Below are 17277 nucleotides of genomic sequence, written 5' to 3'. Positions count from 1 at the left end.
TCTGTCGAAAGATTGATGTATGGGAGGGTAAATCTTTAGCAAAGCTATTTTCTTTTAAAAGCAAGCATCAGTTGATTAGCTTTTGCTTCTAGATATCTTGGAAGTCTTGTGATTTTGTGCAAAATGTGTATGGTGCTTTGCTGAATGATTATGTACGTTTCGTAAGATGATGATTGAAAATTTTTCTGGTGTTGACTCCTTTCAGTAACACTCAAAAACCTTGAGTAATATGACCTCTGTGAGGGCTCTCATTAACAGCTAGTTTGCTCTCTCTCTCTCTCTTCTCTTCCCTCCCTCTCTCTCTCGTATCTCTCTCGTCTCTAAAAAAAACTCTCTCTCTCTCTCATCTCGTCTCTCTCTATCTCTTTCCTCTCTCTTCTCTCCCTATCTCTCTCTATCTCTCTTCTCTCTCTATAATATATATATATTTATATATATATACATACATATATACATACATACCATACATGTATGTTCATACGTATGGATATCTCCAGTCCTTTCCAGGGTACAAGGATTTACACACATAACTACTGTACAGTACATTGTTTATTCATTCCCAAGAAGACTGCTATATTTTGACCAGTCATGTTTATTTTCAGAGCTATGCTAGAAATTGATAACGTAAATACATTCAAATAGTACGTACATTTGTATCCCAACTTCAGAGACACTTTTGGGGGTGTGGCTTTCTGGTAACAAAGTATGTTAAGTAACAAGACTTTTTATTATAGTCAGCACTTTTGTCAGCACTTAAATACAATTAATAATAGTCTGCACTTAAATACAATTAACAAAGGCCCTTTATTGTAGTCCACACTTGAATATAAGTAACAAAGACCCTGTATTTTAGTCTGCATTTAAATACAAGTAACAGAGACCCTTTATTAGATTCCGCACTTAAATTCAAGTAACAAAGACCCTTTATTATTTTCTGCATTTAGATACAAGTTTTAAAGGCCCTCTATTGTAGTCCACACTTAAATACAAGTAACAAAGACCTTTTATTACAGTCTACGCTTAAATACAAGTAACAAAGACCTTTTATGTATTATAGCTGACTTAAATACAAGTAACAAAGACCCTTTATTATAGTTTGCACTTAAATACTTTATAGATATCTTAAAGCTAACTGTAGTTCATCACAGTTTCTAACCTGAAATAACCTTTACTTTACACCTAACAATCAGTGTTCAGAGATTATTTAGAAATGGTAACCAGACAGAAAATAATGACAATAATGTAGCTGCTGATAAGTAGAGAAGTCTGTTCCGTTGAGATGTTAATACCAAAATGCAGCTAAAAATTATCAAGAGACAAAATCTGAAGATAGAAATGTAAGTCTTATCATTTTAATACAAAATTATTACTTTTAAATAATATGAATAAATTTCAGTAAATTTCTCAGGCCAGGTTGCCTCTATGAATAGCAGTATTGCAACAGGTTTGTGTATCCTTCTTTGGAGACTGAGAAAGTACTGGAGATATATAGGAAGCCACGTGTGCAATTTGAGAGAGATAGAGAGGGAATTGTGTGTATGTGTGTGTATGCGAGTGTGGGGTCAGTGTTATGAAAATTTCCTGTGCATTTTACTGTAGGTAATATATCACAACCTTTGAAGTGAATATTATTTATAATAACGTTCAGTTTGTTTGGCTGAATACGTATAGTGCATTCAGGTTGTTGTTGACATTGTGGAAAGGTCAGAATTGTGATAGAAGTGGAAGTTTTTTTAAAATACTTTTTGAATGTTCACAGAATTGTTGAATATGAAATGAGTGGATGAAGTTAGGATCATTGGTGTGCTCTTCATTGTGTTGTTAAGAATGTAATAGCTTTCAATGTTTCTAAGTATGATATTTGCATTGGAACTTAATTTTTAACTTTGCATTTCTCAGGTCTTTGCCTTGGTGCTAACTGTAGTCTTAGAATAGATTTTAATGTTACAATTCACAAATAATTTTAGTCTTGTGGGTGTGCACTTGTACTGCTGTAAATTATTATTAACATTACTGATAAAAGTATAGCTAAAACTTATGTATAGTTGATAAGCATATATTTGTGTCATATTATAAATTTGAAACTTTAGGCAGCTGCCTAGTTTGAAATCTTTTCTGTTCCATAGATTTTGAGCATATGTGGAAACTTGAGTGTTGTAAACTGTTAAGTTATCTTTAGGCTTAGCTGAATTTCTTTATTGCTTGTAGGTAAAGATACACCCAAAGAAGACTCATCAGGTCGTGTGCAGAGTTTAAAAGTCACACTGGGGCCCACAGGAAGCAAAGTTACGGCTGCAGGTAAGAGTATGACCATGTTATTCGTACAGTTTAGTTTTCTGTGAAGCTTCTTTTAAGGATTAAGACAATTAAGGCCAGAATATTTAAAACAAAGTGTCTTCCCTTGTCCCTATATTTGTGTACCATATTTTGTATTCTTGCATAAATTGAAAGTTGTGATGCATTGTAATATTCTTAATTGAACTTTTGGCTTTGTTGGATAAAGTACTTTGTAAAGTCGTCTGATTTTTATAGCCTGCTTCATTATGTATTGTTATTATTGTACCTATACTTTAAAATTTTAATTTCTTACATATTCACAATTCCTTAAACAAAATACTCTAGCACATTTAAATTCCAACAATAGCATTTTTGTAAAACTCAGAAATATACATCATCAAGAGAACTGTAATTAATCTATATACGTACTTGTTTATGTGAGCCTAAAAATTTTGTCACCAAATCACATGATCTCATCACATACGTTGTGTATTATGAGAATTGCGTTGCCCTTAGAATACACTAGACTGTTCTCAATGTACAAGTTTCAATTTGGTATATGATACTTGGTTAGCTTTCTTTTGCCTATCTCAGTTTTGGTAGATTCTATTGTTATTGCATATTGCATCCAAGTTAGCTTTTGACCAGGTAATACGCCTAGGAGATAAAGTTAAGTAGGCCAGCAGCAAATCATACATTCAGCCAGGCTTACCAATCTAGTGGCATGTTTAATAATTCATTGTTATTTCTGCCAACTTGTTAAAGTGTTCCAATACTCAGTGCTGATTACTATAAAGTTAGAAATAAAAATTGCTACAGCTCAATAAAACATACTGTGCAGTTTGCAGAATGTTTTGGGTTAGGTATAAGGGATGTCCAAAACTTGTGAAATCACACCTTTTACTTGATTAAAGAATTTACTGCATTTATAGGTGGTGTAATTTGCATTTTTAAACCTAGCTTTGTGTTATTTTACAAGGGAAATGCATCTCCAAAGTATGTTTCATGTAGTATCTAATAGCAATCTGAATGTCGGCAGCACTCATTCAACTGAAAATTTGACAGTGTAAACTTTACCAGAATGTGATTGGTGCTTGGTCAGATGTTTATATCTTCTGTTTTAGGATAATAATATGTGCAGTTTACTGTAACTCAATACAGTAAGCAAAAGAAGTTTCAGTAGAATTATCAGTATTTTAAATTAAGCTGTTCTCTTTGATTTTTGTAAATGGATACTTCCCTTCAAGTAAGATATTTTTGGAGCTTTACTATATTAAAAGATAATTTGTATTAAACCAGTCAAGTACAAGACTTAAGATTAGAAGTTTACTCTGAACTTAGAATATTTGGGTAGATTCCCAAATGCCCTGCTGAACTTTATGTTGGACATGTCCTCACTGTTTCTGTGCCATCATTTTTGTGTTAATATCCGATTTCTATATAATAGTAAAGCAGTTATCTATATTATAGTGTGGAAGTTGATTGCCAACCCTCTTTAACAGAGTTGTTTTTAATCCGTTAATTGATGGATCATTGGACAGACTAGGTTGCAGAACTTCCCATCTGTGAATTCTTATCACCAAGAAACTCATTATTTAGTTAGATGCTACACATTTCCTGCTGTGTCGTTTTTCCCCCTCCACTAACCATGTTCTGTGAACTTTGCCCAATGTATCTGATAATCAAGAGGTTCTGATTTTGCTAGTCCAGTTCCTGCCCTTTCAAAAATTTCATTCAGCACTATGCTTTGGAAAAACATTTTTCAGATCTTTGTAAGAATTACATTAGGTTCATCATTGCTCTTGACTTAAAAAAAAAAGAAAAAAAAAAGAAGAAAAAAAAAAATCAATCTCTTAGCTATAGATTCTTGAAGTAAGAGTTGCAGTAAGCCTACAATTGGAATAAGCATTATTTTAGGTAGTGTAGTGCCATGATATAAGAAAAATATAGAACTTGTCTGTTGATTCTAGTCTCTGAGAAGGTATTTGTAGTTGAGAGTGTAATTTGCAGTTGGTAAGAAAGAGCAAAATAAATGAAGTTAGAGATTTTATGGCAAAACATTTTACAGCCACAGTTGGTTATGAGAACTTTGAAAAAGAGTGAAGCCGTAAAGTTTGGGGTTTAGGTAAGGTTAATTACATGCCACAAAGACTTGCTTTTACTATGTGTAGAAAATGTATAATTGAACTTATGGTGTAAATTGCGTAATATATGGTATTTCATGGTAGTTTTATGTTTTAGCATTTATATGTATTGGTGATATAGTTTAGAAATTTGTGTTTGATCAGAAAACCATAAGTTGTATCATGCCAACATTCTCTGTCTTGAATGTCCTTAGACACAGCCTTTTGTCTACTAAACAGAAGATGAAGCATTCCTTCGTTTACCATGTAGATCCACTAGTAGAAATCAACTACTCACATTGTTTGTGAATCTTTTAAGCTGAACATTCATCCTCCTACATTTATAGTGGTTGCAGACACTAGCCTCTTCACAAATAAAAATAATTTTTTATTAACTGTAATAATCTGGTCCTAAGGATGGCCATATGACCAGCCTGTTGGTTTCACAAGGCAAAGTTACTATAGTATTTCCAAACCTTATCACTGTGGACGGGGCAAGGGGTTTTCAAGGGCAACTCTGTACCCTTCCTCACCTAACTTGTCACTACCACATAACTGTAAATACTCAGTATGTTTATAAACAACAATCATCACACTTTCAATTGAAAACTTTATGTGAAAGGCAGTTATCTACCTTTTTTCCCCATAGTATTTGTGACAAAATATATTGCAAAAGAAATGGAGCCCCTTCTTTATATATCTTAATACATTACAGAGTTCAGTAGGCAAGTAGTCTGCCTGTATTTGCCCACAGCCTACCATGGTTTTATAACCCTTAATATATTCATATAAAGCAACTATCTTATCAGTTTAGTTACCATATTGTATTACTATGAATGAGATAAAAATGTGTAGGGTATGTGTAAACTATAGACCAAGGCTAGCGTAGGTGTTACACTCAGTATCCATTTGCAAAAGTCAAATAGTCTATTACAGCTATATTTAAGGGACCCTAGAAAATTAATCCGTAAGGTACTATGGTTATTTTTCTACTTGTTTTTATGTATTTTTGTTTATTACTTGTGACTGGCTGGAACTTGTCCCGTAAAAAATAGTTATTTCTTGGTTTTCTTTACTATTATTGGTGAGAATATTTTATGTATAATTAAAATGGCTTTGTGAATACAGACCAAAAAAGAAAAAAAATGAAATATAACATTGAAGTGTTTTCTTTAGGAGGCCAGGCCAGCAAGGAAAAGCTCGAAGTTGAAGTTAAACGAAGATCATCCAGTGGAAATTCTGCCAAGAAACCATCTTCAGCTGTTCGTAAGTCACTTTTCATGGCAGATAGTGTGAATATTTCTAGGGCCAAATAAGAGCAATTAGTAAAAAATTTTGATAATTAATCCTAGAGCTGGATAATTAACCAGAAGTGTTTCAAAATACTGCCAAAACTTCACCAAGAAACCATCTTATCTTAACCCTCTTACGCCGATTGGACATATTAAACGTCGAGTCAAAATGTCTCCCGTATGCCGATTGGACGTATTATACGTCGACTCAAAAAAGTTTTTTTTTTTTTAATTCGCGGAAAAATACTTATAGGCCTACCAGCCGAAAACTTTTGAATCCTGCGCCTTGGGGGATGCTGGGAGTTCACGGATCAAGGCATTGTTTTGTTTACAATCGTTACGCAGGCGCGCAAGCGCGAATTTCTTTCTTATTGTACTAAAAAGTATCAGTGACACTTTGACATAATTTTTGCACCGTTTTAAATTATCCGTTACATGAAGTATTATATATATGAAAATGTGCGCAATTTCATGTAGAATACAACCAAAAAAATACTCATGATTGTAGCTTTTATCAGTTTTGAAATATTTTCATATAAATAACGATAAGTGCCAAAATTTCAACCTTCGGTCAACTTTGACTCTACCGAAATGGTTGAAAAACAAAATTGTAAGCTAAAACTCTTATATTCTAGTAAACTTCAATCATTTGCCTTCATTTTGCAACAAATTGGACGTCTCTAGCACAATATTTCGATTTATGGGGAATTTATGAAAAAACTTTTTCCTTACGTCCGCGTGGTAACTCCTTCGAAAAAAATCAGAAATTTTTTCTTGCGATTGTCGAAATGTTTGCACCATTTAAAAGTAACTGTTACATAAAGTTTTATATATGAAAATGTGCGCAATTTCATGTAGAATACAACAATGAACGATTGAAGGTTGTAGCTTTTCTCTTTTTTGAAATATTTGCATATAAATCATGATAAATAGAAAAAAAACTACGTTCGGTCAACTTTAACTCTACCGAAATAGTTGAAAAACGCAATTGTAAGCTAAAGCTCTTGCAATCTAGTAATATACAGTCATTTATCTTCATTTTGAAACAAATTCGAAGTGTCTAGCACAATATTTAGATTTATGGTGAATTTAAAAAAAAACTTTCTTTCCCTCCGCGTGCCGATTCGAAATGCGTACATCGCATTCTCCTAATATTTGCTCCTTTTCATATAAGGCGTTTTATAGAGTTTCATATATGAAAATGTGCACAAATTCATGAAGAATACAAACAAAAATATTTGAAGGTTACAGCTTTTCTCATTTTTGCAATATTTGCATATAAAATTATATATATATATAAAAATTTCGACGTTCGGTCAATTTTAACTTGTCCGAAATGGTTGAAAACGGCAATTCTAAGCTAAAACTCTTACAGTATCGTAATATTCAATCATTTGTCTTCTTTTTGAAACAAAATGGAAGTCTCTAGAACAATATTTAGATTTATGGTGAATTTAAAAAAAAAAACATTTTTTTTATGTCTGCGCATTACGAATTCATGCATCATTTTGTGATAATATTTTTTCCATGTTGCTTTGATCGTTCTACAATGTGTTATATATCAAAATGATTGCAATTTAGTGTACAATACAACGATTAAAAAGTAACTCGTTAGCTTTAACCGATTTTCGCACAGCTCGATTTGAATACAATTACGTATGAATTTTTTTTTTTTTGCTACCAGATATCGCATTATTTATATATGATAATGATATTTTTTTTCATTTCTGATGGTTGCATACTAAACTTCAGGCAATGACAAAAAAAGGAGCCAAAAATAAACTATTAATCTTGAAAACTAAGTGCGCTGTGATTTTTTGAAAAAATTAAATTTTCCGCTTCCGCGCTCACTCCAAACCCGCCTCGGCATACAGGAGACGTTTTGGTTTTTAGGGCTTCGGCGTAAGAGGGTTAAGGTGTCTTTTTTTTCCTCTCAAAAGTAAAGTTTTGCAACTTCAAATGTCTAATGCTCCATTGATTTTGGACCTAGAGTCATAATTCTCTTTTGTTATTTGTTTTTAAAAGGTTCTAGGTTCAGTTTTTGGCTTAGTTAAGGCTATTTTGACATTAAATATTTTTAAGAATGAATTTTCAGTATTTAATTTTAAATGTTTTCTATATTTATAATAGTCTGCCTAATCAGTTAGTATCAACATTTAAGAATAGTATAATAGTAACTGAATGATTTAATCCATTTTATAAACATGAATTTATATAGTTTTCAACATTACTTGCAAAAACAAGTTTGATTTTAAGATAGCATAGATAGAGCAGTTTTACAAATGTTAATTTTCCTAAATTTTTCATATTTCTATTAATGCATAATCAGCAATCTGAAATTATTGACTTTGGATTAGATAAAGAAAATATACATGTAGGGATCAATAGTCTCAGGGTCCCTTAAGATAAAGGTAATAGTAATGAAACTTATTTTACTTACAGAATCCATTTAGTCTGTATTATATTGATATATTTCTTTGTAATATGTGTAAAAAAGGATTCGTCTAGCCATTTGTAATGTTTTTGCTCTCAGAATCAGTTGATTGGGCCTACTACTAGTGAAAGAATTTGAAAAAAAAAATTTTTGAAATGAACCTTCCCTCTAATTATAGGTAAAACTTTTACTTCCTTGCCAGTGGAAGTAAAAGGTATACAGTAGACCCCCATATTTGCGGGGGGATGGGCACCACACCCCCCACCAATAGCTAAAATCTGTGAATAATTTAAACATCTAAAAATGCTTAGAACTGCCTATTTTGATAGTTAAAACACACAAAAGAAATGCTTATACTGGAGTGTTTCAATAGTTTTATCACTAAAAGTGCATTTAGTCATGAAAATTATATGAAAATACAGTAATCTGTTAATATTTCTCGGTGAAAAATACTGCTAATAGGTGAATTTCCTACTAATTATGGGTATACACGGTCCCTAGAAAAATCTGCGAATAGGCGAGTCCACGAATCGTGAGTCCGCAAATAGCGGAGGTTGACTGTATAATGAAGAGGTAAGTATTTGAAAAATAAATCTTAAATTAAGTACAAGTACTACCATCCAACTTACCTGCTCAACATACAACCATTCGCACTTACAACCGTACTTCTGACAGCGGGGCAGGCTGGGCTGATGCATTAAGATAAAATAAAGTTTTGTACGTATTTATATCTTTACTTGCTAAAAGAAATGAATCTATTACTGGAATTATTATTTTTTTGTACATAAACGTAAAATGAGGATACAAAGGTAAACTAGCATTCTTTATGTTTAAAGTAAAATCCCTCTAAATCCCAAAATGGCCATTTCCTGATTCATTTGTTTACTATGAATTTCTGTGTCATAAACATATGAACACAAAAACTATGAGACCGGGCAGGCCATTAAATGACTGCGTGCATACATACCTACATGGTTACCAATTTTGTTTTTGCTTTGCTTGATTTACTGTACCATTTTTATTACAAGTTATTCATATCATAGCAGTAGATAAGAGAATATTTAATCACTGTCAATTTCGTATGAAGGGAAGACAAAAACCAAACAGGTTGTACCCAGGTCACTGATGGCATGGAATGAGTGAGTGCATACGTTTGTAACTTATGCACACTATTGTGTTTATCTTTTGGTTTTGAATAAATATGAAAAAACCAGAAAATGCAAAAGAAATACAAATGAGAATACTGAAGCATAAAATAAAACAAAATAGTGTAAGAGTGTGCCCTACTATGATAGGCTCATATAAACACAAAACTAAAAAAACTCAGGAACTCACATCTTGAGAAGTTCATTAACTGTACGTGCTGTAATTACACGTAATACAGATCAACAACACTTAATTCAGTTCTCAGTTATGTATCTGTTGTTTCAGTACATTAACCCTTTAACGCCGATTGGACGTATCAAACGCCGGCGAAAATTGTCTGTCGGGTGCCGAACCGATGTATGGTACGTTGAGGAAAAAAAGCTTTTTTAAAAATTTGAGGAAAAATAGTTATAGGCCTACTAGGCGAAAAATTTTGAATCACGCGCTGTGGGGGATGCTGGGAGCTCACGGATCAAGCTGTTGTTTTGTTTACAATCGTTACCCAGGCGCGCAACCGCGAATTTCTTTCTTCTCGCACTAAAATGCATCAGCGACACATCTCAGAAATTATTTCGTCACTTTGACCTAATTTTTGCACCATTTTATAGTAGCCATTACATAGAGTATTATATATGAAAATTTGCGCAATTTCATGTAGAATACAAAAAAAAAAAAAAAAAACATGGTTGTAGCTTTCATCAGTTTTGAAATATTTTCATATTAATAACGATAAGTGCAAAAATTTCAACCTTGTCAAATTTGACTCTACGGAAATGGTCGAAAAACGCAATTGTAAGCTAAAACACTTATATTCTAGTAATATTCAATCATTTACCTTCATTTTGCTACAAATTGGAAGTCTCCAGCACAATATTTCGATTTATGGTGAATTTATGAAAAAAAACTTGTTTCCTTACATCTGTGCGATAACTGCCGAAAAAATCAAAAATTTTTCGTCTGATTGTTGTAATGTTTGCACCATTTTAAATTAGCTGTTACACAAAAGTTTTATATATGAAAATGTGCGCAATTTCATGTAGAATACAACAAAAAACAACCCATGGTTGTAGCTTTTATCAGTTTTGAAATATTTTCATATAAATAACGAAAAGTGCAAAAATTTCAACCTTCGGTCAACTTTGACTCGACCGAAATGGTCGAAAACCGCAATTGTCAGCTAAAACTCTTATATTCTAGTAATATTCAATCATTTACCTTCATTTTGCTACAAATTGGAAGTCTCCAGCACAATATTTCGATTTATGGTGAATTGTAGAAAAAAACTTTTTCCTACGTCCGCGCGGTAACTGCCGAAAAAATCAAAAATTTTTCGTCTGATTGTTGTAATGTTTGCACCATTTTAAATTAGCTGTTACACAAAAGTTTTATATATGAAAATGTGCGCAATTTGATGTAAAATACAATTAAAAACAACCCATGGTTGTAGGTTTTATCAGTTTTGAAATATTTTCATATAAATAACGAAAAGTGCAAAAATTTCAACCTTCGGTCAACTTTGACTCGACCGAAATGGTAAAAAAACGCAAGTGTAAGCTACAACTATTACATTCTAGTAATATTCAATCATTTACCTTTATTTTGCATCAAATTGGAAGTCTAGCACAATTTACGGTGAATTTATGAAAAAAACTTTTTCCTATTGTGATATTATTTTCTCTGTGTTGCTTTGATCGTTTTACAATTTGTTATAAACCAAAATCATCACAATTTAGTGTACAATACAACATAAAAATAATTAACTCATTAGCTTTAACCATTTTGCTCACAGTGCGATTTGTATACAATTATATATGAAATTTTTTTTCGCTCTGTCATATATTCCAACATTTTTGTATGATATTTTTTTAAATTTCTGATGGTTGCATACTAAACTTCAGGCAATGACAAAAAAGAGAGCCAAAAATGAACTCTTAATCTTGAAAATTAAGCGTACTGTGATTTTTTTGAAAAAAAAAAAAAATTTCCGCTTCGGCTCTCACTCGCGAACACCGCCAGCATACGGGAGACACTTTCGAAAATACCGGCTCGGCGTTTAAGGGTTAAAGAATTCATTTTTATTAAACCAGCATGACTGAACCAAATCTTGAGGTCTTGAGAGGTCTTGGTGACAAAGACTAGCAAATGGGCATAATACCGTAACTGTACTGCCTTTTTATCATATTTATGCAAAAAATAGTATAAATAATACAAATTTTCTATACCGATTGTATACTTAAAGCAGGAAAACCTATAGATTACTACAAAAATCAAAGACACTTTTTTTTTTTTGTAGGGGTGGCTGGCATCATTGACAAGTGCAGTTACTTTGTGAATGGGGTATCACATCTTGTAAAAGTACAGTAACTGTGTGCTGTAATTACCTTTGTATCATATTTATGTATGAGCAATAATAGAAATAAATTTTTCATATAGGTTTTGCACAAATACATGAAAACTTATAAATTACTTCAATGATTAAATATAAACTCATCTGGAGGGTTTATCGAGGATTCCACAAATGTTGCATGTTTGTGAAAAAACCGTGTGTGCCAATTAGTTAGGTTCCAGTGAAAAGTTTGAGTGTCTGTGAATTTGCTCAACTGGAATTTTGTAAGATCAAGGTATTGTATATATACACACATTATGTATCTACAGGCAGTCCGCGGCTTACGACGTTCCGAGTTTGCGACGTCTTTCAATTATATTCATCAGAAATTATTTCCAGGCTTACAACACATGTTCTAGGGTTACAACGCCGATCCGACCGAAGAAATATGACTCCAAAAAGGCAAAATACCGTACATACTTGAGTAATATTCAACTGCATGTAATGTTCTGACATCTAAACCTAAGAAGCTAAAAGATTAGAATATGCCAATAAAATGTATAAATAATCAGTATGTACTTATTTCAAATAATTATTAATTAACCATTAACTATAATAATAATAATAATAATAATAATAATAATAAAGAAAGCTTCCAACCTTTTGTTTACGTTCAACACTGCGAGTAGCTAATGATCGCCAAGCAATCACTTTTACCTTGCACACAGTATAGTAATCATAAATTTTCCGTATCTTTCTTCAACTACTGAAATGACCGAACAGTATAATAACCATTCATTTCTATTCTTTATTCTATCTTTACCTAATGGAGATACTGAGTTATAATGAAACATATAATGACATTAAAACAGAAGGAGAATTCTAGAAAATATTTGCTGGCTTCGATGATAGCAGTCTTTGATTAATTTTATATTTTATGATATTTAATTCACAAATGTTTTTTTTATTAAATGTATTGCATGATTACGTATTTCAATATACAGGATCCTTTTACCAATAGAATAAAAAGTACGATTGTTTGTGATTCATGAATGAAGAAGTTATCAGCTGACGAAATACAAATGGCGGCGGCCAGTAGATGTTTTGTTTACATTCAAGAAATGAAGGTAGGCTGCACTTATTATAGCCTAGAACAGCCGCAAATTAAAAACAAAATAACAATAATAATAGATTCTCAGATAAGTAAAATAACATATATAGACAAATGCTGCTTTGTTGACCTCGTTGTCACAAATGCTGCTTTATTGACCTCGTCATGAAACAGCGCTTCAGTGGCGTGGTTGGTATGGTGTTGGCGTCTCACCTCAGTGGTCGCTAGTTCGATTCTCGGCTATTCCATTGAGGAGTGAGAGATGTGTATTTCTGGTGATAGAAGTTCACTCTCGATCGGGTTCGGAAGTCATGTAAAGCTGTTGGTCCCGTTGCTGAATAACCACTGGTTCCATGCAACGTAAAACACCATACAAACAAACTTGTTGTCATGAAATCCAGAGAATGTGGTTGGCTTAGCCTAGTCCTAAAGTTTGCACTTTTTCAATATAGAAACAACATAACAATAATAAAAGTTTCTCAAATAAGTAAAACAACATTTGTATTTATTGCCTGTTGTCGGGAAAGCCAAAGCTTAGGCTTAGCATAGTGCCAAACTCTTGCATATTTATAAAACTAGCCTATACCACATGTAATGTTCAGTCCCAAAATTTTAGGCCATAAAATTGGTATTTAAATAGTATTAAACCTTACTAGCGTATATACATTAGATAATATGTTAAGGTTTTTTTATGAAAAGCACATTAAAAATGCAGTTAACATAGTTTTCAATAGGTATACAAAGCATTCAAAGTAAGGTTTTCTTAGGATTTTTGATGATTTTCGACAAATTTTCGGCTTCGCTTATTTTCGGCTTACGATACATCTCAAAATGGAACCCTGTTGTAAATAGGGGACTGCCTGTATATGATATATTTATATATGTTATAGCAGAGTGTGTGTGTGTGTGGTTCATGTACAGGAAGAGAAAATGGAAATAGAGAGCAGCATTGCTCTGGATGACAAGATATGAGGAATAAGAAAAAAACCGTTGTGAAGTAGTACGTACAGTCAACCTCCACCTATTTGCAGATTTTTCTTTGGAATGCATATCCACGTTATCTGCAGAAAATTCACCTGTTCGCAAAATTTTTCATGGAGAAATATTCCCAAATAACTGTATTTTAATATTTTTGTGCAAGTAGAATTTTCATGATAAAACTATTAGAATAAGCTGATATAAACATTTTTAGACGGGGAATTTGGTGTTTAAACTATCAAAATAGGCAGTCAATAATTTTTAGAGGTGTGTCAAGTATTCGTGGATTTTAACTATATTCACAGGTGGGTTGTGATTCCTATCCCCTGTGAATCCTTGTGGTCGACCGTAGTTGCATATTATACTTTTTTTCTTGCTATCTTCTTCAATAATTGTAAATGCAATTATGAAAGTGTTTCTAGGTATGATGAAAATTTGCACTCTTTCTATTGATCTTGTTGTATTAGTAATCTTATAGTCCAGATACCCTAAGAGATTTACCATGGATGGAATGGAGAGTAGGCCCAAACCAAGATTGTTATTGCTTGTAAGGGTAAAGATTAAAAAGGAATAAACACTGTCACTTGCAACCAAGTACGTTTGGTTGCGGAGGAAACGCCTGAAACAACGAGAAGGATTGGAAATATTATAGTAAATAGGTTTTTGTTTATATGGTCCCTGTTGTCTGCATTCAGAACTCATGTATTGAAGATTCATTAGTAATTATAGTTAAAGGGACTTCCCAGTAATAAAATCTGAGAGAGAATGGAAATTTGGAACAAGATTTATGCCAACAAAGTTCTTGATAATAGTTGGTGGTTTGTGGAGTCCCTGGCAGGAACAGTAATCTTTAAGGACTTGCAATAGCCACCAAACAAAGTTTTTAATTTTTCCTACTTGTAATTATTTCAAATGGAAGGTTTGCGCTTTCTTGATCATCCAATCACATGTTCAGAAGTTCTCAGAGGTTTAGTTAAAAGTGTAATTGCATGGATGTAGGTATGTGAATGTATAGTTGTATATATTAAAATAGTTAACGGAATAAAATTTTTTAAAGTGATCGGGACAGGTTGATTTGTTTCATTGTGTGGTCATGATCATTGACTTTTTGCAAAATTTTTTTTTAGGAATTGGGTCATGGTTTTTTTTTTTATTATTTTTATTTTATTGTGTGAGTATTTGCTCGGAAATTTTAAGATTTTGTAGTTAAAAGAAGTGTACTTGTACTTGTGTGCTATAATAGGACGTCTAAGTATGTATATCATATCAGACTTTGACAAAATCTGTCAGAGACTGCAACCTGCTTCTTTGTATTGTAGGGTTAGCACAAGCTTGAAAACTTAAGTTTGTTTTTAAAAGAAGCGCTGTTGCTTCAGCATACACCCTCCACATCCCTTTAAAGCCACAATACATCAGACAAATTGGTGATTCTGACTGGAATTAAAATGTCCCAAGTTGCCACAACACATTAGGACCTCTCCAAGCTTCACATCATTATCTTCTAGGTAAAAATTGGCAGGGTGATGAGTATGGGAGAGTGGATGTAGATATGCGCTTTTGGTTGCCTAGTAAAATTAACCTCTAAAATTACTTGAGTTTTGATGTTGCACATGCAGTCCTTAGGTGTTTTCCAAATCCATCTGACAATTGTAAACCACCTTTGAGTTGTACGTTTCTCAACCTCCCACTGTAATGGTAATTGCGTTTGACTGATGGGGTTGTGATGCTTAAATAATAAACAGAATGTTGAAAGTTGGTGTTCTTTGTTGGAGCCAGAAGGGACATGCTTGAATGATTGCTTTTCTTCTGTCAGGACAACAAGAGACTGTGGAGAGGGACTTTTGACTGCAAGTATGGGCATGATAAGATTGATCAAATTGAAGGAAAAAGTACTCTATAATTATTATAGCTCTAGATAGATGTTATGAAATAAGAATTTTGTTTAGCTCTAGATAGATGTTATGAATTAAGAATTTTGTTTTTTTCTTTGCAGACCCTGTTAATGTCAAACCAGAACCAGTAAAATCAGAAGTGAAGCCTTTATTAACCCCTACTCCAAGTCTACAGCAGCCACCGCACCATCAACAACCGCCTCCACCACCACAGCATCAACAGCCACCACCCCAAGTTAAACAGCAAATTCACCAGGTAATGGAAGAAAAGAAGCCTCCAGTGCAAGAGATAACCAAACAAGAAAAGCCAGCAGAAACACCAAAGCCACAGATTTCAGATCAAAAACCACCCCACCAGAACCCACCTCCACCAATTAAACATTCTCAGCAAACTGATCAACACCCGCCTCTGCAAGCAGAGCAAGAAAAACCTCCCTCTCAGCCCCACCCAAAGCAAATACCAGAAATTCGAAGTCAGCAGGAACCACTACATCATCAGCAGCCACCTCAACATAATCAACCACATCCTCCACCTCCTCCACCTCATCAGCAACAGCAACCTCCAATAGCTCTCAACAACCCATCTTCACATCCTGTTCCTCCTTCAGATCCAGTTCTTCAACAACATCAGAGACTTCAAGAGCATCTCCAACATCAGGTACATTTACAACAACATGTGAGTCATCAACAGCAGCAGCATCAGCAGCAGCAGCAGCAGCAGCAGCAGCAGCAACAGCAGCAGCAGCAGCAGCAGCAGCAGCAGCAGCAGCAGCAGCAGCAGCAGCAGCAGCAGCAGCAGCAACAGCAGCAGCAACAGCAGCAGCAGCAGCAGCAGCAGCAGCAGCAGCAGCAGCAGCAACAGCAGCAGCAACAACAGCAGCAACAACAGCAGCAGCAGCAGCATCAGCAGCAGCAGCATCAACCACAGCAACATCAACCACAGCAGCCTTTACCTGGTGTACATAATATGGCAACAGGACTTCATCCTTCAGTTTCCAACGGGTTTTCGGGTGAAATGCCTCTTGGAGTGGCTCAATCATTGGTGCATAGTTTAGCAGGGATAAGTGCAATTACTGGTATGAGTGGTTTACCCCCACTAGCATCTGCGGGTCTAGAAGGGTTGAGTGGTGCTGTTGCAAGTGGTATGTTGCCAAATTTAGTTGAAGCAGTGACTTCCAGTAATCCTGTAATGGCAGCATCAACTACTGCTCCAGCACATAATCCAATAATGGGTGGAGGAGACATTACATCACATATACCTGAGGCCAGTTTAGCTGATTTGAAAGCAGCTGGTCTGGATACTAGTTTAGGGTACTATCCACCTGTTAGTCAGAGTCAGGGTGATTCGTCAATGGTTAGAAAACAGCATGAGGCTGAACTACATCCTGATGCACAAGCAGCCATACAAGCACAGCATGCTGATTCTGCATTAGCTAACTACTTAGCTGCTCAGGATAAAAAAAATACATCTGCTCTTGAAACTCCCAAGTCCTCTGGTGGGGGTTCATTTAATAAGCCAAAACCTACTCCTAAGAATTATAGCTCGTGGTCTTCTTTAGCACAGAGTGCCGTCCCATCTCCTACTGCGTCAACATCACTCAAAACCTCAGCAAGTGATTCCTTTGCTCAGTTCAAGAGAGTTGCCAAAGAAAAGGAAGCAAGGGTAAGTAATTTATGCCATATTTTGGTCAGGATTAA

General features: G+C 34.1%; 1 protein-coding gene across 4 annotated transcripts in view; it reads left to right on the top strand.

Moving 5' to 3' along the window:
* The window catches only part of LOC135217171 (bromodomain testis-specific protein-like), a 193883-nt gene that overhangs the window by 139602 nt on the left and 37004 nt on the right, over positions 1–17277 (top strand). For all 4 annotated transcript variants that reach the window (XM_064252894.1, XM_064252892.1, XM_064252890.1 and 1 more), the window contains 3 exons: positions 2209–2298; positions 5577–5666; positions 15681–17242. In XM_064252894.1, the coding sequence (XP_064108964.1) occupies positions 2209–2298; positions 5577–5666; positions 15681–17242 (1742 nt within the window). The remainder of the gene's footprint in view (positions 1–2208; positions 2299–5576; positions 5667–15680; positions 17243–17277) is intronic.

The sequence above is a fragment of the Macrobrachium nipponense genome, chromosome 7 (genome assembly GCF_015104395.2).
Source record: "Macrobrachium nipponense isolate FS-2020 chromosome 7, ASM1510439v2, whole genome shotgun sequence".
NCBI classification, from domain to species: Eukaryota; Metazoa; Arthropoda; class Malacostraca; order Decapoda; family Palaemonidae; genus Macrobrachium; species Macrobrachium nipponense.
Note: the sequence above shows the minus strand (reverse complement) of the source record. Positions and strands in the feature narration are given on the sequence as shown.